Raw genomic sequence first — 24,245 nt, 5'->3', positions numbered from 1 at the left:
TGAGAATCAGTGATACAACCCTCACTATCACTAGTTCGAACTCAGAGTCAATTCTAGCCAGGATCAGATAGCTCCCAGTCAATCGTGTAGCTGGCTTCGATTCTTGTGCTTCCTTTTAGTACCTTTGCTGGAAAAATGTAAGAAAGACAGATTCAATCAGGCATCTGGCCACTCCCGCTTCTCCCCTCTCCCATCAGGCAAAAGGTATGGAAGTATAAAAAGCTGGCACACCACCAGATTCAGGGACAGTTTCTTCCCAGCTGCTATCAGGCACAGTGGCACAGCGGTAGAGTTGCTGCCTTACAGCGAATGCAGCGCCGGAGACTCAGGTTCGATCCTGACTACGGGCGCCGTCTGTACGGAGTTTGTACGTTCTCCCCGTGACCTGCGTGGGTTTTCTCCGAGATCTTCGGTTTCCTCCCACACTCCAAAGACGTACAGGTTTGTAGGTTAATTGGCTGGGCAAATGTAAAAATTGTCCCTAGTGTGTGTAGGATAGTGTTAATGTGCGGGGATCGCTGGGCGGCGCGGACCCGGTGGGCCGAAGGGCCTGTTTCCGCGCTGTATCTCTAAATCTAAATCTAAAATCTAAAACTGAATCACCCTACCACAACCAGGGAGCAGTATTGAACTACTATCTACCTCTTTGGTGACCCTCGGACTATCCTTGATCGGACTTTGCTGACTTTACCTTGCACGAAACGTTATTCCCTTATCATGTATCTATGCCCTGGAAATGGATCGATTGAAATCATGCAGGAAAAATACTGCAGATGATGGTTTAAATCGATCCTTCTTCAGTCTGAATTACTCCAGCATTTTGTCTCTACCTTCTATTGAAATCATGTATTGTCTTTCCACTGAATGGATAGCACGCGACAAAAGCTTTTCACTGTACCTCGGTACGCATGACAATAAACTAAACTGTGACTGTAACTGGAGGGGACGTGCAGAGTCAGAGAAGAAATAGACAATAGACAATAGGTGCAGGAGGAGGCCATTCGGCCCTTCGAGTCAGCACCGCCTTTCAATGTGATCATGGCTGATCATTCTCAATCAGTACCCCGTTCCTGCCTTCTCCCCATACCCCCTGACTCCGCTATCCTTAAGAGCTCTATCTAGCTCTTTCTTGAATGCATTCAGAGAATTGGCCTCCACTGCCTTCTGAAAGTTTTTCCTCATCTCAGTTCTAAATGCACATGGATAGGCAGGGAATGAAGGGATATGGGTCACGGAAGGCAGAAGAGATTAGTTTGATAGTCCAGAGTGTTTTATTGTCAAAACGGAACCATCAAATTCTTGAAGATAGACACAAAAAGCTGGAGTAACTCAGCAGGTCAGCCAACATCTCGGGAGAAAAGGAATAGGTGACGTTTCGGGTCGAGAAGCTTCATGAGATTCTTGCTTGCGGCAGCACAAAGGATATGTCAACATAGTATACAGTACGTGCCATAATAAACAACAATAAGTTCAATAATAAAGGAGTACAAAAAGAAAGCCCCAATCCCTAGAGCAATCAAGGCAGTTCGTAGTTCAGAGTTTAGTTGGAGGTCGTAGTCTTCAGTAGCCTGGTGGTTGTTGGGAAGAAGCTGCTCCTAAACCTGGACGTTACAGTTTTCAGGCATGGCCAGGGTGGTGTGAGTCTCTGATACTGCTGGCCATATTTTGGAGGCAGCACCTCCTACAGATGATGGCGTAGGATATCCAGCAGCCGGTTTGCTTTATGCTGTTTGTCCTTCAAAAAACATTGTTCTGCAACTGAGCAGATCAATTTTTTTTTAAAGATTCATGTCATTTGAGGAAATAGAATTAGCAGAATATGTCAGAGATTAGAGGGCTCGCTCCATTGGAGATAGATTGACAGGTTCTTGATTAGCAAAGGTGTCAAAGGCAGGAGAATGAGGTTGAGAGGAAAAGATAGATCAGCCATGATCACATTGAATGGTGGCGCTGGCTCGAAGGGCCGAATGGCCTACTCCTGCACCTATTGTCTATAGATCAGCCATGATTGAATGGAGGAGTGAGACTTGATGGGCCGAATGGCTTAATTCTGCTCCTATGACCTGAACTTTAAGGCGAGAGGGTAAAGTTTACAGGAGATGTACAGGGCAAGATTTTTTACACAGAGGATGGCGAATGCTTGGGGGTAGTGTTGGAGGCAGATAAGATAGTAACTTTTAAGAGGCTTTTACAGAGGTACATGGATATGCAAGGAATGGAGAGATATGGATCACATACATACAGGCAAAGGAAATGAGTCTAACTAGGCATTGTGTTTGGCGTAGACGTTGTGGGCTGAAGGGCTTGTTGCTTACTGTTCCACGTTCCATTATCACTCCTCTGCTCCAAAATAGGGATCCTTTCCATCCCACCAGAGAACAGAATGGAATATGTCCATCCATAAGATTTGAGATGAGGAAAAACTTTTTCAGTCAGAGAGTTGTGAATCTGTGGAATTCTCTGCCTCAGAAGGCAGTGGAGGCCAATTCTCTGAATGCATTCAAGAGAGAGCTAGATAGAGCTCTTAAGGATAGCGGAGTCAGGAGGTATGGGGAGAAGGCAGGAACGGGGTACTGATTGAGAATGATCAACCATGATCACATTGAATGGCGGTGCTGGCTCGAAGGGCCGAATGGCCTCCTCCTGCACCTATTGTCTATAAGGCTGTACCTCTGAGAGTGCCTCCCTCAAGACCGCACCATAAATATGGGCGGCACAGTGACACAGTTGGAGAGCTGTTGCCTTACAGCGCTTATAGCGCCAGAGACCCGGGTTCGATTCCGACTACGGGTGCTGTCTGTATGGAGTTTGTACGTTCTCCCCGTGACCTGCGTGGGTTTTCCCCGAGATCTTCGGTTTCCTCCCACACTCCAAAGACGTACAGCTTTGTAGGTTAAGTGGCTTGGTATAAATTTAATTTGTCCCTTGTGTGTGTAGGATAGTGTTAATGTGCGGGGATGGCTGATCGGTGCAGTCTCGGTGGTCTGAAGGGCCTGTTTCCGCACTGAGTCTCCAACCTAAAGTAAACTAAATACTACTCGGGCCTTTGAATGGGACTTGAACCAACTACTTCTGACTTTGATGCCACTCGGTTCTGGCCACTGTGTCACATGCACTAAGCCACAGGATCAGGGAGACAAGAAGCAAATGGTCAAAGCAACTGGAAGGCTTGGGAACAGGGGGAGCTTGGCATACTTTGGTTGTGAATGGAATTGAAACAGTTTGAAAGGAGAGATGTTCAAGTTTAAAATGACTGATTAGAGTGATCAGATATCTAAGGTGTCAGGGAGTACACCCCAAGGGAAAACTTGCTTGTGTTTCCCCATGTACTGACTGGCCTTGTGATATGTGTAGGAAGGAACTGCAGATGCTGGTTTACACCAAAGATAGACATAAAATGCTGGAGTAACTGAGCGGGTCAGGCAGCATCTCTGGAGAAAAGGATTAGGTGACGTTTCGGGTTGAGACCCTTCTTCAGACGGAAGAACCGAAAGGTCTCGACCCAAAACGTCAACTATTTATTTTCTCCGTTGAAGCTGTCAGAACCCACTAAGTAACAATACGGCATTTTGTGTCTATCTTTCGCCTTCTGATATGTCCCTCTTGTTGTAGATCCACTGCACTGCAAGTTGTACAGCAACTTGGGTTTTACCTTTGCTGTTTAGTTTAGAGATACAGCGCGGAAACAGGCCCTTCGGCCCACCGGGTCCGCGCCGACCAGTGATCCCCGCATATTAACACTATCCTACACACACGCTAGGGGCAATTTTTACATTTATTCCAAGCCAATTAACCTACATATCTGCACGTTTTTGGAATGTGGGAGGGAACCGAAGAGCTCGGAGAAAACCCACGCAGGTCACGGGGAGAACGTACAGACTCCGTACAGACGGCACCCGTAGTCGGGATCGAACCCGGGTCTCCGACGCTGCATTCGCTGTAAGGCAGCAACTCTACCATTGAATCACCGTGCCTCTGTGATAGGAAGTATGGGGCCATGCTCATACACTTTGTAGTTCTGTAATATTTTGCATCTCACATGATTACTGCAGGGTTAGTGTGTCGGAAGAAAAACTGAAAAATTGAGTTGTGCCACTAACATGTCTGAGGCAGGTGAGATTGTAATGTGTCAACATGCTGAAGTCTCTGTGACACATTCCTTTGATTGCCTAGGAATACAGTTAGGCTCTGGCTTCCAGTTCATTGAAACAAAAAGTGCACCCATGACTTGCAAAAGCATGGCCATTTTCATTTCGAACCAGAGGGCACAGCTTCAGAATAGAAAGATGTACCTTTTGAATGAAGATGAGGAGGAATTTCTTCAGCCAGAGGGTGGTGAATCTGTGGAATTCATTACCACAGATGGCTGTGGAGGCCAAGTCATTGGGTATTTTTAAACCAGAGATTGATGAATAAGGGCGTCAAATGTTACAGGGAAAAAGGCAGGAGAATGGGGTTTAGAGGGAAAGATAGTTCAGCCATGATCGAATGACAGAGCAGACTCGATGGGCCGAATGGCCCAATTCTGTTCCTGTGCTTATGGTCCCACTGCCGAAAAAGTCTGTCATCAGCGGCCTTAACGACTACCGTCCGGTAGCACTCATCACAAAGTGCTTCGAGAGACTGGTCCTGCAGCACATCAAAGCCAGCCTCCCACCCACCTTCGACCCATACCAGTTTGCCTACAGAGCAAATAGGTCTACAGGGGATGCCATCGACACTGCTCTTCACACTGCACTGACCCACCTTGAACACCAGGGGAGCTATGTGAGGATGCTCTTCCTCGACTTCAGCTCTGCCTTTAACACGGTCATCCCGAGCAGACTGGTCACCAAACTTTCTGACCTTGGATTTTCCTAAACCATCTGCCAATGGATCAAGGACTTCCTGACCAACCGCCCCCAGACCGTCAAAATAGGCCCTCACCTCTCCTCGCCCCCAGACCGTCAAAATAGGCCCTCACCTCTCCACCATTACACTGAGCACCGGCTCACCACAGGGCTGTGTGTTGAGCCCCATCCTTTACTCCCTCTACACTCACGACTGCGCCCCCACCCATCCCACCAACGCCATCATCAAGTTCGCGGATGACACGACTGTGGTTGGACTCATCTCAGGAGGAGATGAGACAGCCTATAGGGATGAAATCCAAAGGCTGGCAGCATGGTGTTCAGTGAACAATCTTGTCCTGAACTCCTCCAAAACAAAGGAACTTATAATTGACTTCAGGAAAACCAGTGTAGAATACGACCCACTCTACATCAATGGGGTCTGTGTGGAAAGGGTACCCGCTTTCAGGTTCCTGGGTACGCACATCGCAGAGGATCTTACCTGGTATACCAACACCATCACCACAGTAAAGAAGGCACAGCAGAGACTCCACTTCCTGAGGATCCTCAGGAAAACCAACCTGCAGGAGAAGCTCATGATGTCCTTCTATCGCTGCTCCATCGAGAGTGTGCTGGCATACTGTATAACCACATGGTATGCCAGCTGCTCAGAAAAGGACAGGAAGGCCCTTCAGAGGGTCATCACGACGGCCCAGAAGATCATCGGCTGCTCACTGCCCTCCCTGGAGCACCTGTTCAGCCTACGCTGCCTCAGTAGAGCAGGCAAAATAATAAAAGATCCATCCCACCCCGGCCACCGTCTGTTTGTTCATCTGCCCTCTGGTCGACGTTTCAGGTCGATCAAATCCCGAACAAACAGACTTAAGAACAGTTTTTACCCCAGGGCTATACGAGAACTGAACACTACCTTCTGCACTAGGCAACACTGTTAAAAAATCTTTTGTACTTAATATAATTGTATTTATTTGTTTTTGCATTTATTGCATATATGTTTTTATGCACCGTCAGGATTGGCTATTTTTTAATTTCGTTGTACTCGTTGCAATGACAATAAATGAATATTATTATTATTATGATTTTTGATAGTTATTATTCCTCCACAAGTGGGGGGCATTGCTGGCAAGGGTGGCATTCATTCTTCTTCTATCCTCTAGGGAGCATAGGCCATTGACAAATGTCCTCCACCTCACTCGGTTGTTGGTGGTTCGTTCGAGATCTCCCCAGTTGAGCCCACTCCCAGACATTCCTGCCTGGACACCTCTTCTCCAGCTGTTCCCGGGGCGACCTCTTTTCCTTTTTCCTTGGCATTCATTGCCCCGTTATATTTACGTGGGAAACATTGCAGACCTTTGTTTGAGGTTTGATGGGCACTTAGGATGCTGACCTTTACGACATGAGGGTTGGAGTTCAAAGGTGAGGAAGTCTTGGGTAGGTATATGGGCGATTTCTGAAGCCACATCTGTTTTAGTCTCTGTACCGAACGAAGGGACTACTGACCTTGTAATCAGACAGTATTTATTCACATTTTAGGTTGTCCTCAGAGATATAGTGAGTAAAATTGGACTGGAGTTAAGAAGCATGAGAGTTGACCTCATTATAACAAAGTGAGAAGAATTAATTATCTGAATTCATCAAAAGTGAACGATGTAAATGCTGAAGCAAAATGTTGAGGATGCTGACCACTTAAAGACCAAACCTGCCTCATAGCAGTGATGTGCTGTGCTGTGCTTATTTTGGCTTCTTCACTTCCGTACCACAGACTAATGTAATTAAATGGCTGAAAATTCACTGAAATACCTCCGAAACGGCAGCGCAGCGATAGAGTTGCTGCCTTATGGCGCCAGAGACCCGGGTTCCATCCTGAACTACGGAGTACTGTCTGCACGGAGTTTGTACGTTCTCCCCGTAACCGCACGCGTTTTCTCCGGGTGCTCCGGTTTCCTCCCACACTCCAAACCCGTACAGGCTTGTAGGCTAATTGGCTTCGATAAGAATTGTAACATTGGAGCTAGCATGTAGGAAGTGCGAGTGTGCGGGGATCACGGGGCGGCGCAGACTCGGTGGGCTGAAGGGCCTTTTTTCCACGCTGTATCTCCAAACTAAACAAAGCTCATGCTTCCCTGTATACAACTGCAAATATTTTCTCCTTTATCATTAAGCTAGGGAAAAAAAAAGAGGAAATCTTGTGCAAAAGGCTTCAGTGTACGTCTTTGATATGTATTTACAGTGATAAAGACCAAAACGCCAGTTGTGCACCTTGTTAAAGCAACAGCAACTGATTTTAATCCAAAAGCAACATACTTGAGGTATTAAAAATCTGCTTTAAAAAATAAACAGGGAATGTAGGGAATACCCAGAAGGTCAGGCTACAAAGTGCACTGGAGTTAGTTACCTAAACTAATCCCGTAGCACCTGTGAAACGTTCCAACCTCTACCACCAAGAAGCACAAGGTGCATGGGAACACCACCCACATACTGGCTCCCCTCCAAGTCACACATCATTCTAACCTGGAAATATCTTGCCAGTCATTCATCATCGCGGGTTTTAACTCCTGGACCTCCCTCCCATCAGGGGCGGCACACTGACACTGTGGTAGAGTTGCTGCCTTACAGCAGCACAGACCCGGGTTCAGTCCTGTTTACGGGTACTGACTGTACGTTCTTGTACAGAGAGTTTGTACGCTCTTCCTGTGACCACGTGGGTTTTCTCCGGGTGCTCCGGTTTCCTCCCACACTCCAAAAACGTGCATGCTTGTAGGTCAATTGACTCCAGTAAAAAATTGTAAATTGCCCCTCGTGCGTAGGATGGTGTTAGTGCATGCGGTGATCGCAGGTCGGCACGGACTCAGTGGGCCGAAGGGCCTGTTTCCGCACTGTATCTCGACAGTAAAGTAAATTAAAACTCTTTCAATGAAAGTTTTGCATTGGTTGAAGAAGGCAGCTGACTGCCATGTCCTATCATTATCACAAAATGGTGGAGTAACTCAGCGCGTCAGGCAGCATCTCGGGAGAGAAGGAATGGGTGACGTTTCGGGTCGAGACCCTTCTTCAGACCATTCTTCCAACCTTCTACAGCCATATCCTATCAGCAGAATGGGATGTAAAATGCTCTTGCACTGGTCTCACCATAAGCAGCCACATTCCAGAAATAATAATGGCTTCAGAGGTCATAGGGTCATATAGCACGGAAACAGGACCTTCTCGTCCAACTAGTCCATGCCAACCAAGATGTCCCGTCTCAGATATTGCCATTAGCCTGCATCTGGTCCATATCCCTCTAAACCTTTCCTATCCATGTACCTGTTCAAGTGACTTTTAACTGTTGTTATCGTACCAGGAATGAGTAGGTTAATCTGTGGAATTCTCTGCCACAGAAGGTAGTTGAGGCCAGTTCATTGGCTATATTTAAGGGGGAGTTAGATGTGGCTCTTGTGGCTAAAGGGATCAGGGGGTATGGAGAGAAGGCAGGTACAGGATACTGAGTTGGATGATCAGCCATGATCATATTGAATGGTGGTGCAGGCTCGAAGGGCCGAATGGCCTACTCCTGCACCTATTTTCTATGTTTCTAACCTATGATGAGCGTACTCGCTGGAGTTTAGAAGAATGAGGGTTTTTAAAAAAAAAAAATTATTTAGAGATACAGCGCGGAAACAGGCCCTTCGGCCCACCGAGTCCGCGCCGCCCAGCGATCCCCGCACATTAACACTATCCTACACACACTAGGGACAATTTTTACATATTACCCAGTCAATTAACCTACACACCTGTACGTCTTTGGAGTGTGGGAGGTAACCAAAGATCTCGGAGAAAACCCACGCAGGTCACGGGGAGAACGTACAAACTCCGTACAGACGGCGCCCCTAGTCAGGATCGAACCTGAGTCTCCGGCGCTGCATTCGCTGTAAGGCAGCAACTCTACCGCTGCGCCACCGTGCTGCCCCTATGGTTCTCATGGTTCATGGTTCTCATTGAAACATGCAGAATAGCGAAAGGCTTGGATGTGGAGAGGATGTTTCCATTAGTGGGAGAGTCTAAAACTCGAGGTCAAAGCCTCAGTACTAAAGGATGTTCTTTTAGGAAGGAGATGAGGAGAAATTTCTTCAGACAGAGGGTGGTGAATCTGTGGAATTCATTGCCACAGAAGGCTGTGGAGGCCATCAGTGGATATTTTTAAGGCAGAGATAGTTAGATTATTGGTTAGTACAGGTGTCCGAGGTTATGGAGAGAAGGCAGGAGAATGGGGTTGGGAGGGAGAGATAGATCAGCCACGATTGAATGGCGGAGTAAACTTGATGGGCCGAATGGCTTAATTCTACTCCTATTCCTTATGATCTTATGTACCTGCCTGATCGATCTCCACATATAGCCACCACCCCATGAATGAAAAGGGGTTTAGAGGAGGAATTCCAGAGATTAGGGCCTAGGCAGCTGACGTCAAGTCCAGAAATGTTCAAGAGACTTAAATTAGAGGAGTGCATAACTGGACGAAGGTGATGAAAAGGCCACAGAGGCATTTGGAAATGCGAATACACTTTGAAACTGAGGCGTTACTTAAAGTGGAGCCAGTGTGGTTCGGCAAGTAAAGAATGAAGGGTAGGACTTGGTTATGGACCACACAGCTTGGATGATATGTTTACAGAGGGGAGAATGAGGCCCACCCTAGTGCAGTCAGTGACACGAAGAAAGACGTCCAGATTAGTTTAGTTTAGTTTATTATCACGTGCTCCGAAGTTAAGTGAAAAGCTTTTTAATGTGTGCCATCCAGTCAGCGGAAATACTCTACGTGATTACGATCAAGCCGTCCACAGTGTACAGATACAGGATACAAGATAAAATGCAATAACAGACAGTCTAGTTGGTGAGAGGATGGTTCACTTGATAACAGCTGGGTAGAAACTCCGAAAGAGGGTCTCGACCTGAAACATCACCCAGTCCTTCTCTCCAGAGATGCTGCCTGTCCCGCCGAGTTACTCCAGCATTTTGTGCCTATACCTTGGGTAGAAACTGTCTGGCACCAGTTACATAGAAATACATAGTGTGTAGGTGGGAAATCATCCATTAGAGAACGAGAGGCAGCAAAGTTACGTTCGAATCAAATTGAGTGTGTGAGCAACCAAACTGTTTGATGTCAAAGTTACATGAAAGCCAAATAGCGGACAATGGTGAATGTTGTTCTTGGCTTGAATTATCAAATTGATGGACTGATTAAGATGATTGATAGCATCATTGTCTGCCTTTGAAGGGAAAGTTTCTTGGCCCCTGTGTTATTGTAATCTCTCCAGACTCCCACAAGACCTGTACAATGGGGGTAACATTTCCCATATCTCTTGTTTCTCTTTCAGTTGCCAATTTCCAAATTGAAATTGTGAGGAAGAGACCTGTGGGAAGCTTTTCGTGGAAGTTATTAGATAGTAGAGGGAAACGCTAACGTTCTTCAGTGCAGTTTGAATAGTGCAAATTTTACACTAAACGGGCTGCTGTTTTTATTTGCTTGATGATCATTTTCCTTGCAAATTAGGTGTAGTCTGCTGATGGTGGACTATTATCTCGTGTAAACGGAATAATTTAAGAAGGAAAGAAGTCTTTGGTGAAATTGCTTTGTGATAAAATTAAATATGAAACTTGCTATGCTGTATCCTGTTCCTCTCAGGAAGTTCTTCCAAAAATGTCAGGCAATTAAAAAAAAATATATAAAACAACTTGAGGTTAATATAAAGATACAAAGTGTTTGAGTAACTCGGCAGGTCAGCCAATACCTCTGGAGAACCATAGAAACATAGAAAATAGGTGCAGGAGGAGACCACTTGGCCCTTCGAGCCAGCACCGCCATTCATTGTGAATTCATCATCCACAATCAGTAACCCGTGCCTGCCTTCTCCCCATATCCCTTGATTCCACTAGCCCCTAGAGCTCTATCTAATCTCTTAAATTCATCCAGTGAATTGGCCTCCACTGCCTTCTGTGGCAGAGAATTCCACAAATTCACAACTCTATGGTTGAAAAAGGTTCTTCTAACCTCAGTTTTAAATGGCCTGCCCCTTTATTCTTAGACTGTATCCCCTGGTTCTGGATAGGTGACTTTTCATGTTTTCTATCATGTCTTTTCATGACTTCTTCAGGGGGGGGGGGGGGGGGGGGGGGGGGAGAGGGGAGAGAGAAAGCTGGAAGAGAGGAGGGGCAAGCTTTGCAAATAATAGGCAAATACAAGTGAGGGGAATTTTTTGATTTTAGATGGTTGGACAAAGACCAGAGGTGAAAAGAGAAAAGTGTGAGACAAGGAGATGATAGAAGAGGGACAAATTGTGAAGCCAGAGGAAGCAATATAGGTGGGAGGGGGCGGGGATGAGGAGGAAGGGGAGAAATGGGTGTGGATCCAGGTGGGAAATAGGGAAGAGGGAGGAAAAGGTGGGGGGGAGGAAGTTGTTTGTAGGTTAGTTACCTAAAGTTACCAGGACGCCACAGTGATGGAGCTAGTAGGGCTGCTGCCTCACAGCGGCAGAGACCCAGGTTCGATTCTGACCTCGGTTGCTGCCAGTGCGGAGTTTGCATGTTCTCCCTGGGTTTTGTCCTGATGCTCTGGTCTCCTCCAACATCTCAAAGGCACGCGGGTTTGAAAGGTGCTATTTGGTGCCTAGAAACTTGGCGAGTCTTTAAAAAAGACGTCACTTTACTAAGGTCCACGTGACAATCCAGTGCGGTTGAGCTGTTAAATTCGCCCGTACAGAATTTGCAAATTTTATACCAAATCATTTTTTGCACAACTTCACATTATGGAAAAATGGCATTTCATTCTTGTTTGTAGGAACGCAATACCACTACCACCCTCTGCCCCATAATGTCACCTGTACACGGGCTAGCCCCACATGGACTAGCAATCACTCCATGTACAAAATCGTCAGCAAAACAAACAATACGTTTCTATTTAGGGAGAGGAGGATTCTGACTTTTGATGTGTACTGAGGAAATTTGGCTGCATTCGAGGAGATGCCAGCTGGAAGAGAACAATGTTGTTGCTGCATCATGTTGTGTACAGGACGCCACTTTAGTTGAGTTGAAGGACATGGTCAGGGAAAGTGGAATTGGAAGCAATGTTTGTTTGTGTCCTCTGCTTGTGACTGTGGCCATGAATAATTTCATAAAACACCCAGCAGGAATCAAATCATTGTATTTCTTTTTCCTGTTTTGGGCAGGACAGGATAGAAAATAAACTTTATAACAAGGACTCGCTTGTCAGTTCTCCTTGTGTTCCAATCCTTCTTCGTCAAAAAACTGCGCCTGGCTTCAATTTCCTGAGTATCAAAGTATGGAAGGTCAACTGTGTGTGTGTGGGTATCATAATCATACTTTATTAGCCAAGTATGTTTTGCAACATACGAGTAATTTGATTTGCCCTACAGTCACACCAATAAAAAGCGATAAAACACACAAAATACATTTTAACATGAACATCCACCACAGCGACTCTTCCACATTCCTCACTTTGAGGGAAGACAAAAACAAAGTTCAATCTCTTCCCTTCTTTGTCCTCTCGTGGTCGGGGCCTCGAGCCTTCTGTTGATGGGGCGATCTTGGCCCCCCATAGCCAGTGGTCGGGTCCTCCGCGTCAGGGCGATCGGACCCCGGGTCGGGGCTGGTCGAACCTCTTGCGACTTTGGAGCTTCCCGCCATCAGTCTCTACCCGAGACTGCGAGCTCCTCGATGTTGAAATCCGCAGGCCGCAGTTGGAGCGTCGGTCCCAGGCAAGGGATCGCAGGCTCCGATGGTAAGTCCACGGCCCCGCGGTGGGGCTCAAAGTCAGTCTTGAGCAAGGCCGCCAGCTCCATGATGTTAGGCCGCAGAGCGACCGGAGATACGATCCGGAAAACAATCGCATCTCCGGCAAGGTAAGAGCTTGAAAAACTTTCCCCCCCGACCCCCTCCCCCACACCCCAACATTAACGCATAGTTTTAAAACACTAAAAATAACAAAAAAGACAAAAAGACAGACAGACCGTTGGCGAGGCTGCCATCGCTGACGGCGCCACCCAGTGGAATGTGTGTTTGTACACGTGTGTGTGTGGTTATGTGTGTGTGGGCACACGTGGGTGAGTGTTTATACATGTGTGTGTGTGTGTGTGCAAAGCATTTGGGCCAAAGCATTGTGAAGCTTCTTGACGATGGTCACAATTAATTCAGCCAAAAGTAAATTAGTATTGCATTTTCTTATTTCAAACGCTCTTCAGAGGAAAGGGGGTGGCTGCTACCAAATATTCTCCAGTGGCAGAATAGTTGAGACAATTTGGGTAGGTACATGGATAGGAAAGCTTCAGAGGGAATTTGGCGAAAAACATAAATTGGACTAGCTTGGAGGGGCGTCTTGGTCAGAAGGGATGAGTTGTTGCTGTATGACTCTATTACGATTGTGATGTTTAAAATACTTTTAGACACATACATGGATAGGAAGAGTTTAGGGAGATCATAAGGTCATAAGGATGAGAGGGGATCTTATCGAAACATATAAGATTATTAAGGGGTTGGACACGTTAGAGGCAGGAAACATGTTCCCAATGTTGGAGGAGTCCAGAACAAGGGGCCACAGTTTAAAAATAAAGGGTAGGCCATTTAGAACTGAGATGAGGAAAAACATTTTCAGTCAGAGAGTTGTAAATCTGTGGAATTCTCTGCCTCAGAAGGCAGTGGAGGCCAATTCTCTGAATGCATTCAAGAGAGAGCTAGATAGAGCTCTTAAGGATAGCGGAGTCAGGGGTTATGGGGAGAAGGCAGGAACGGGGTACTGATTGAGAATGATCAGCCATGATCACATTGAATGGCGGTGCTGGCTCAAAGAGCCGAATGGCCTCCTCCTCCACCTATTGTCTATAAGTGATAGAAGCAGAATTAGGCTATTTGGCCCATCAAGTCTACTCCGCCATTCAATCATGGTTGATCTATCTTTCCCTCCTAACCCCATTCTCCTGCTTTCTCCCCATAACCTCTGACACCCTTACTCATTAAGAATCTATCTATGGTTTAAAAATATCTAATTGACAGCCTCCACAGCCTTCTGTGGCAAAGAATTGCACAGATTCACTATCCTCTGACTCAAGAAATTCCTTCTCATCTCCTTCCTAAAGAAACGTCCTTTAATTCTGAGGCTGTGGCCTCTGGTCATAGACTATCCGACTAGTGGAAACATCCTCTCCACATCCACTCTATCCAGGCCTTTCACTATTCAATATTGACCACACATGGATAAATGAGACTAGCTTGGTTATGAGTTAGTCTGAAGAAGGGTCTTGACCCGAAACGTCACCCATTCCTTCTCTCCAGAGATGCTGCCTGTCCCTCTGAGTTGCACCAGCATTTTGTGTCTACCTTTTAGTTATGAAACCTGTCAGCATGAATGAGGGCCAGGTGTCAAGTTTCCATGCTATCTGACCCTATGGGTCTATTTCAAATATTCTTTCAAAAGATAGTAAATGTGTGACTGAATGCTGAGATGAATCTTTGCTATACATGGAGTGTTGGATGAATTGCTGTATGACAATTTACTTCACATTGTTTGGTTTAGTTTAGAGATGCAGCGCGGAAACAGGCCCTACGGCCCACCGAGTCCGGACCGACCAGCGATCCCCGCACATTAACATTATCCTCCACACACTGGGGACAATTTTACATTGATACCAAACCAATTAACCTACAAACCCATACGTCTTTGGAGTATGGGAGGAAACGGAAGATCTCAGAGAAAACATTCGCAGGTCACGGGGAGAACGTACAATGACTGTAGAGGCAGGCCCCATAGTCAGAATCGAACCTGGGTCTTTGGCACTGTAAGGCGGCAACTCTACCGCTGCGCCACCGTGCCGCCCCTAATTGTTTGAGAGTTTTGTGTGATGTAACAGTGCCAAACATTTACTCACTGTTCTGCATCATTCTACTTCCACAGGAGCAACAGAAGGTTGTGTATTTGGGCTTAAAGTAGCCACGAGGATGTCAGTGTTCCATGTATCCTGTAGCTTCACGATGACTCAATAAATTAGCTAACTCTGTGCTTGAGTAGACTATGAATCCACATCCTTTCTGTTGGTTTCACTCCAGCAGAACTGTTAATGCATCATCGCATCTTTGCATGCGATTGAACGTGGTGCAGCCGGTTGTGGAAGGAACCGTGGAGTAACGCAGTAGGCAAAGGCTGGAGACAAAGAAAAGCAACTTCACAAGTTCATGAGTTATAGGAGCAGAATTAGGCCATTTAGCTCACCGTCTACTCCACCATTCAATCATGGCTGATCCATCTACTTTGACCAGGAGTCAGCAGATCAGATAGCAAGAAAGAGACTCCGCAATGGAGCTTCAATAAAGTCATCCTTTTTTTTTGTCTCGGAATGCATCTACACTCATCGGATAGAAAATCCCAAAATGTCTGTGTCGATCACGTGATAGCACCAGGAGGTGCTCCTGGAGATACTGAGGCTATTTGTACATTCAAAGAACTGCAGATACTTGGATAGGTCGCAGATAGAGGTCTCAGGCTGTAGTCCAGAGGTTTAGAGATGAGCTTATTCAGTATTATGGTGTTGAAGGCTCAGCTGTGTTCAATGAATAGCATCCTGACATAGATGTTCTTAATGTCAAGGTGATCCCAAGCTGAATGTAGTTGAGATGGAAACTGAGTTGAGATAGGTCCTCTGGGACCTATTTTTCCTGTACACAAATGCAAGGGGTTTAGATTGTCCAGGAGACTTGGGAGTCCTGACGAGCACTGCCTGTAAAATTCCCAAAATATCAGTGTCAATTCATACTCATTATTTTTCTCCTCCAGTGCATTTCAAGCATCTTTTCTCTTTCACATTGCAATCTTAATACTATATGATAAATACTGAACTTTTTTTCTATATCTTGAATTTTTTTTGTTGTTGTTTTTATTGTGGTGTTTACAGAGTACATTAATACCATCAGCAACCTTCCCTCTTTCCGCTTGTTTTGCAGTACACCATTCATCGGATTCCACGCAGTCGTGAGGTCCGTCAGTCCTGGACATCTTCAGTGGTTTCAACATTGTACGCGCTGTTGTATTCCATCCCGCTGGTATTCCAGCTGAAACCAGACATGGTATGTATGACCAAGTGGCATCTGTGCACGTCCACACGACCTTTACAGGCCACATGTCTTGCTTCTATCTTCATCTTTCCTAGATGTGTGGAAATTTTAACATCAAACATTTTAGTTGTAGAGTTGGCCAGTTGTACAGTATGTTGATAAACTAGTGACTAGTGGGGTGCCGCGAGGCTCAGGGCTGGGACCCCGGTCATTTACAATATACACTTAACGATTTAGATGAGGGAATTAAACGTGATATCTCCAAGTTTGCGGATGACACTCAAAGCTGGGTGGCAGTGTGAGCTGTGAGGAGGATGCTATGAGGCTGCAGGTTGACTTGGATAGGTTGGGTGAGTGGGCCGATGCATGGCGGATGCAGTATAATGTGGATAAATGTGAGGTTATCCACTTTGGTGGCAAGAACAGGAAGGCAAATTGTTATCTGAATGGTGTCAGATTAGGAAAAGGGGAGATGCAACGAGACCTGGGTGTCCTTGTACACCTGGGACTTTCCATTGCCCGGTGGGGGCTTCAAAAGTCGGGAGCCTCGATCGCCTCGTGGCAGCAGTTCGACTGCCTGACCACGGGAGAAGAATGAGGAGGAGATAAGACTTTTCTTTGCCTTCCATCACAGTGAGGGTGTGCCTGGAGTAATCACTGTGATGGCTGTTTGTGTTACATTGTAATTGTGTGTCTTGTGTTCTTTATTGTTTACTGCCGGACCCTGACGTGAGAGGGCGCTGGCGCTGTTTGTTCGCCGCTTCTCCGTCAGGACAAATCTTTTGTTCGTTTGTTTGTTTTTATGTCCTGACTGTTTTGCAAAGCGTCTTTGAGTATTTTGAAAAGCGCTATATAAAATAAATTTTTATTATTATTATTATTATTACATCAGTCACTGAAGGTAAGCATGCAGGTGCAGCAGGTAGTGAAGAAAGCTAATGGCATGTTGGCCTTCATTGCAAGAGGATTTGAGTTTAAGAGCAAGGAAGTCCTACTGCAGTTGTACAGGGCCCCAATGAGACCACACCTAGAGTATTGTGTGCAGTTTTGGTCTCCTAATTTGAGGAAGGACGTTCTTGCTATTGAGGGAGTGCAGCGTAGGTTCACCAGGTTAATTCCCAGGATGGCGGGACTGACATATGAAAGAATGGGTCGACTGGGCTTGTATTCACTGGAATTTAAAAGGATGAGAGGGGATCTTATAGAACCATATAAAATTCTTAAGGGATTGGACAGGATAGATGCAGGAAAAATGTTCCCCATGTTGGGGGAGTCCAGAACCAGGGGTCACAGTTTAAGATAGGCCATTTACGACTGAGATGAGGAAAAATCTTTTCACCCAGAGAGTTGTGAATCTGTGGAGTTCTCTGCCACAGAAGGCAGTGGAGGCCTATTCACTGGATGTTTTCAAGAGAGAGCTAAATTTAGCTCTTAGGGCTAATTGAATCAAGGGATATGGGGAAAAAGCAGGAACGGGGTACTGATTTTGGATGATCAGACATGATCATATTGAATGGCGTTGCTGGCACGAAGGGCCGAATGGCCTACTGCAGCACCTATCTTCCATGTTCTAGACGCTTGTGATCTTAATGCTGGAGTAACTCAGCGGGTCAAGCAGCATCCCTGGAGAATATGGATAGGTGATGCTTCGGGTCAGAACCCTTCATTCCTTCAATCAGAAGGATCTCGATCTGAAACATCGCCTACCCATGTTCTCCTGGGATGTTGCTTGACCCACTGAGTTACTCCAGCATTTTGTGTCTTTCTTTGGTATAAACCAGCATCCTTGTTCTTACATTATCAGTATTACAGTATAGCAAAGGGGATTACAGAGGCGTGAGGCAGGAGCTGGCCAAAATTGACTGGAAGAATGCCCTAGCAGGGAAGACGGTAGAACAGCAATGGCAGGTATTCCTGGGAATAATGCAGAGGTTGCAGGATCAATTTATCCCAAAGAGGCGGAAAGACTCTAAGGGGAGTAAGAGACACCTGTGGCTGACAAGGGAAGTCAAGGACAGCATAAAAATTAAGGAGAGGAAGTATAACATACCAAAGAAGAGTGGGAAGACAGAGGATTGGGACTCTTTTAATGAGCAACAAAAGTTAACTAAAAAGGCAATACGGGGAGAAAAGATGAGGTACGAGGGTAAACTAGCCAATAATATAAAGGAGGATAGCAAAAGTTTTTTTAGGTACGTGAAGAGGAAAAAATAGTCAAGGCAAATGTGGGTCCCTTGAAGACAGAAGCAGGGGAATTTATTATGGGGAACAAAGAAATGGCAGACGAGTTAAACCGTTACGTTGGATCTGTGTTTACTGAGGAGGATACACACAATCTCCCAAATGTTCTATGGGCCGGAGAACCTAGGGTGATGGAGGAACTGAAGGAAATCCACATTAGGCAGGAAATGGTTTTGGGTAGACTGATGGGACTGAAGGCTGATAAATCCCCAGGGCCTGATGGTCTGCATCCCAGAGTACTTAAGGAGGTGGCTCTAGAAATAGTGGAAGCATTGGAGATCATTTTTCAATGTTCTATAGATTCAGGATCAGTTCCTGTGGATTGGAGGATAGCAAATGTTATCCCACTTTTTAAGAAAGGAGGGAGAAAGAAAACGGGTAATTATAGACCAGTTAGTCTGACATCAGTGGTGGGGAAGATGCTGGAGTCAATTATAAAAGACAAAATTGCTGAGCATTTGGATAGCAGTAACAGGATCATTCCGAGTCAGCATGGATTTACGAAGGGGAAATCATGCTTGACAAATCTACTGGAATTCTTTGAAACTAGGAAAATTGACAGGGGAGAGTCAGTGGATGTGGTGTACCTCGACTTTCAGAAAGCCTTCGACAAGGTCCCACATAGGAGATTAGTGGGCAAAATTAGAGGACATGGTATTGGGGGTAGGGTACTGACATGGATAGAAAATTGGTTGACAGACAGAAAGCAAAGAGTGGGGATAAATGGGTCCCTTTCGGAATGGCAGGCAGTGACCAGTGGGGTACCGCAAGGTTCGGTGCTGGGACCCCAGCTATTTACGATATACATTAATGACTTAGATGAAGGGATTAAAAGTACCATTAGCAAATTTGCAGATCATACTAAGCTAGGGGGTAGTGTGAATTGTGAGGAAGATGCTGTAATTAGCCTCCACTGCCTTCTGAGGCAGAGAATTCCACACCTTCACCACTCTCTGACTGAAAAAGTTCTTCCTCATCTCCGTTCTAAATGGCCTACCCCTTATTCTTAAACTGTGGCCCCTTGTTCTGGACTCCCCAACATTGGGAACATGTTTCCTGCCTCTAATGTGTCCAATCCCCTAATTATCTTATATGTTTCACAGCAGCGGGAAGGAAGGACCTCCTATATCTCTCCTTCACGCACTTGGGGCGAAGGAGTCTGTCACTGAAGGAGCTACTCAGTGCAGTGACAGTGTCCTGCATGGGGTGGGAGTCGTTGTCCAGCAGCGATGTTAGCCTTGCCATCATCCTCCTCTCTCCCACCACCTGCACTGAGTCGCGGGGGGCAACCCAGGACAGAGCTGGCCTTCCTGACCAGTTTGTCGAGTCTCTTCCCTTCCGCCGCTGAGATGCTGCTGCTCCAGCAGACCACTCCATAGAAGATGGCCGATGCAACCATCGTGTTGTAGAAGGTCCTTAGGGGTGCCCCCTGCACTCCAAAGGACCTGAGTCTCCTTAGCAGATAAAGTATCTCCTCAATACTGTCAGCCTTCCCTGTGGGAGCTTACTGCATAAATCCAATATTATAGTGCACAATATTAAAGTCCAGTCTGAAGAAGGATCTCGACCTGAAACGTCACCCATTCCTTCTCTCCAGAGATGCTGCCTGCCCCGCTGAATTACTCCAGCTTTTTGTGTATATCTTTTTGTGCACTTTAGTTTTAGTTTAGTTTAATTTAGTTTAGTTTAGTTCAGAGATACAATGCGGAAACAGGCCCTTTGGCCCACCGAGTCCACGCCGGCCAGCGATCACCATTCACTAACACTATCCGACACATTCTAGGGACAATTTACAACTGCACCAAGCCAATTAGCCTACAAATGTACGTCTTTGGAGTGTGTGAGGAAACCGGAGATCCCGGGGAAAACCCACGCAGGGCACGGGGAGAACGTACAAACTCCGTACAGACAAGCACCCATAGTCAAGATCGAACCTGGGTTTCCGGCACTGTTAATGTGTGTCTTTATACGTCTCTCCTTCAAAAGCCAATGCATCCCACTTTCCAGTAATCCTGTGAGAGAACACGCAAGGCTTTCTCAGGTATTGAAATATTTTAGCAAGCTTTATTTGAAAAAGATATAAAGAGTAGTTGATATTTTGATATGAGTTTTACAACCCCAAAGTGAGTTGCTTGCAATTGCTTCGGCTAGCTTGATCTAAGAAGAAGACAAAATGGCACTACTTGTGTTTGCATGCACTTAGATTCAGTTCATTGACCAGACAATAAAAATGATGACTGTTGTTAAGTGGCAGTCAATGAAGGTCTGTGGGTTACAATGCACCAATGTTTACTTTCTCTTGCCTGTGGGTTGCCAGACAGGGAGTTGCATTGATTACTTGCTGATGGGAAAAGAAAAGTCTTACAAAAGCCCCTGTAAAAAATCTACAGGATTGATAATTAAAAAGGGAAATTTAGAACTGACTAGCTATCATCTGTGCGGCACGGTGGCGCAGCGGTAGAGTTGCTGCCTTACAGTGAATGCAGCGCCGGAGACTCAGGTTCGATCCTGACTACGGGCGCCGTCTGTACGGAGTTTGTACGTTCTCCCCGTGACTTGCGTGGGTTTTCTCCGAGATCTTCGGTTTCCTCCCACACTCCAAAGACGTACAGGTATGTAGGTTAATTGACTGGGTAAGTGTAAAAATTGTCCCTAGTGTGTGTAGGATAGTGTTAATGTGCGGGGATCGCTGGGCGGCGCGGACTCGGTGGGCCGAAGGGCCTGTTTCCGCGCTGTATCTCTAAATCTAAAAAATCAACAACAAAAAATCTAAATCTCCTTGTTCAAATGATACTGATAAACCGATAGTCTGAAGAAGGGCCTCGACCCGAAACGTCACCTATCCCTTTCCTCCTGACCCACTGAGTTACTCCAACATTTTGTGTCTATCTCAGAATCAGAATCAGGATCAGAATAACCTTTATTGTCATCCAAAAAAACAAGTCTTTTGGACGAAATTCCGATACCCACAGTCCAACAATAAGAGCAATAAAAATAAGCAATAACACACACAATCACAAACCAACACAAAACACACAAAAAAAAGAAACATCCATCACAGTGAGTCTCCTCCAGTCACCTCCTTTGGTGTAAACCAGCATCTGCAGTTCTTTTCCTACACTGATAAACTCCTACACTGTGGGTTCTGTGGCTTGCTTATGTTGATGCCAACACCGCTTTCTTGATGTTTACCTATTTATGCCTGGTCTGTCATTTTGAACAGTGAATGCTCCAATTTTAGGTAATCAGTAACTAATCCACCCACACCCCCCTCCATTATCTCCGCCCACCCCCTCCTTCACACTCCCCTCCCCAGCAGTATTTGGATTTTCCCTTTTTACCAAGGAAGATAGTGTGCATTTATGCCACTTTATAATTTTATCAGCAGAAATTAGGGACAGCACAGTGGCGTAGAGGTAGAGCTGCTTCCTCACAGCGCAAGAGACCAATGTTCAGTGCTGTCTACGGATGCTGTCTACACAGAGTTTGTACATTCTCCCTGTGACCGTGTGGGTTTTCTCCGGCTGCTCCAGGTTCCTCCCACACTCCAAAGACGTGCGGGTTTGTAGGTTAATTAGCTCCAGTAAAACTTGTAAATTGTCCCTCGGGTGTAGGTTGGTGCTGGTGTATGGAGTGCTCGCTGGTCAGCACGGACTTGGTGGACCGAAGGGCCTGTTTCCGCGCTGTATCTCTAAAGTCTAAATTCCTGCTCCCTTAACTTTTCTACATCCCACTGCAGACTCTTTGTGTCATTCTCATGAGATTTCCCATCTATATTTGTCTTCATCTAAGTCCTTTCTAGGTGTCTTCATCTAAGTCCTTTTCGAGCTCTGTCAAAAGGTCTTTGATTTGAAATGTTAACTCTGCGGGAAGAACTTCTCTTCTGAGGGAAGAACTGAACTCTTCCCTCAGTTGTGGCCTGACCTGCTGCGTGTTTCCAGCGTTTTCTGTTTTTATTCTGTTTTCTGCTAATTTGTCCATCCACTCAATGCCTTTGCCCTCCACCCACCCGCCTCGTGCCATTAGCGTGTTTCCTGTGTAGTGACCTTTCATGTAGCATTTAACAGATGCCCTTTGGAACATCCATTGACTTGCCATTCATCTACCTTCCTAATTTCTGGCTGAAAGAAGATTAATGGATTAGTCAAGCACTATTTCCCTTCCACAAAACAATGTTGACTCTGCTTGATTGTATAATGATTTTCCAAATGTCTTAAAACTATTACCTTGATCACAGATTCCTGCTCTATCTAAACTACGGACATTGCACTAATTGGCTCATCGTGTCCCATATTCTGTCTCTCCGCTCTCTCTAATGGAAGCATTACATTCGTAGTTTTCCGGACATCTCTGGAATCCAAGTCATTTTGGAAAATCATAACGACTATTTCTTCTGACTGTAGCCACTTTATTTCAACACTTAGGGGACAGGTCGTCAGGTGGCATGGTGGCGCAGCGGTGGAGTTGCTGCCTTACAGCGCCAGTGGCCCAGGTTCGATCCTGACAACTGGTGCTGACTGCATGGAGTTTGTACGTTCTCCCTGTGACCATGTGGGTTTTCCCCAGGTGCTCAGGTTACCTCCCACGTTACCAAGACAGGCACGTACAGGTTTCTAGGTTAATTGGCTTCTGTAAAAATTGTTTTTAAAAATTGTCCCTGGTGTGTAGGATAGTGCTAGTGGTGATTGCTGGTTGATGGGCCAAAGGGCCTGTTTCTACGCTGTATTTCTAAAATTTAAAGTTTACCTAGACCAAGTGGACCCGCTGGGCATTGTTGTAGCACCCTCTCCTCCCCTCTCTCCCCCCTCCTCTCCCTCCCCTCCCCCTCCCTCCCCCCTCTCGCCCCCTCGCTTCCACTCCATCCCCCTCAACCCCCCTTATCCTCCCTCTCCCCCCTCCCTCCCTTGGAGATAGATTTAAACTATAAAATGTGAATAACTTTTAAAAAATAACTCCGATTTCAATGAAACTTCTTCCATTAGCACCAAAGGGACGACGGTGAGTAAGGTGGGCCTAAACTTGCCGCGCTATCGTGTACCGTTTTGCCTGTCGTTCCGTTCAGGAACAAACAAACAAGAGTTTTAGTATATAGATGTAAAATTAAAATTCGGGGAAACTTACCAGTCCATTGTCCCATTAATTTGATTGGAATTTTTCTCTGTTGCAGCATTTGTTTAAAAATTCAATGCTTATTTGGCTGCTGACTTTTATAATGTCACATTTGCCCAGTAGGAGCATACCGTACGAAAATACCAAATACACACTGGCACTTCTTTATGAGTTGCTGCCACTCTAAATTTCTCTCAGAGTTCCCAAACTGACATTAAACTGACTAGCCTCTAATTCCTCGAGGAAGTACTTCCCTTTTTGTTTTGAACGAATGTTGCTTCACTTGCAATCCTCCAGTTCTTCGACAACCACCCCTGAGGCAGGGATAGTTTTATAGCTGGCCATCTTTGCCAATTCTGTTCTTAATTCCCTCACATCTTCCAGTCCTTCTTGTCGCGTAGCTGTAAGTGTGGCTGCACACTGATTGACGGTAGGCGTCCCTTCATTGTAGAGTTTAGAGACACGGCATAGAAACAGGCCCATTCGGCCCGCTGAGTCCACACCGACCAGCGATCACTCACCCACACTAGTTCTATATATTATCTCACTTTCTCACCCACTCCCTACACACCAGGGACAATTTTACAGCGGCCAATTAACCTACAAACCCGCACGTGTTTGGGATGTGGGAAGAAACTGGAGCACCTGGAGGAAATCCATGCAGTCACAGGGTGAAGGTGCACATTCCACACAGACAACACCCGAGGTTAGGATCGAACCCAGGTCTCTGGCACTGTGAGACACAGTGTTACACCACTACACCACCAGGTTGGTTGCTCCTTTTAATGAACTTGTCACCCTATAAACTCCATGGGAGATTGAAAAGGCATCATTGGCAACTTCTAAAAATGGTGACTCGTGACCAGATTGCACAGACTCCTAATTTTCTTTTCTTGGACAGTATATTTCTTATGAAACTTGGGCTGCTGTACACAGAAATTGATATGCCGCTGTCATTTA

At 45.9% G+C, this 24,245-nt stretch overlaps 1 protein-coding gene across 1 annotated transcript in view; it reads left to right on the top strand.

Moving 5' to 3' along the window:
- Positions 1 to 24,245, top strand: part of alg14 (ALG14 UDP-N-acetylglucosaminyltransferase subunit) — a 63,496-nt gene that overhangs the window by 9,171 nt on the left and 30,080 nt on the right. Inside the window, exon 3 of the mRNA XM_078408275.1 lies at positions 15,825 to 15,947. Coding sequence (XP_078264401.1) covers positions 15,825 to 15,947 — 123 coding nt within the window. The remainder of the gene's footprint in view (positions 1 to 15,824; positions 15,948 to 24,245) is intronic.

This window comes from Rhinoraja longicauda, chromosome 11 (genome assembly GCF_053455715.1).
Source record: "Rhinoraja longicauda isolate Sanriku21f chromosome 11, sRhiLon1.1, whole genome shotgun sequence".
In the NCBI taxonomy this organism is placed as follows: domain Eukaryota; kingdom Metazoa; phylum Chordata; class Chondrichthyes; order Rajiformes; family Arhynchobatidae; genus Rhinoraja; species Rhinoraja longicauda.
Note: the sequence above shows the minus strand (reverse complement) of the source record. Positions and strands in the feature narration are given on the sequence as shown.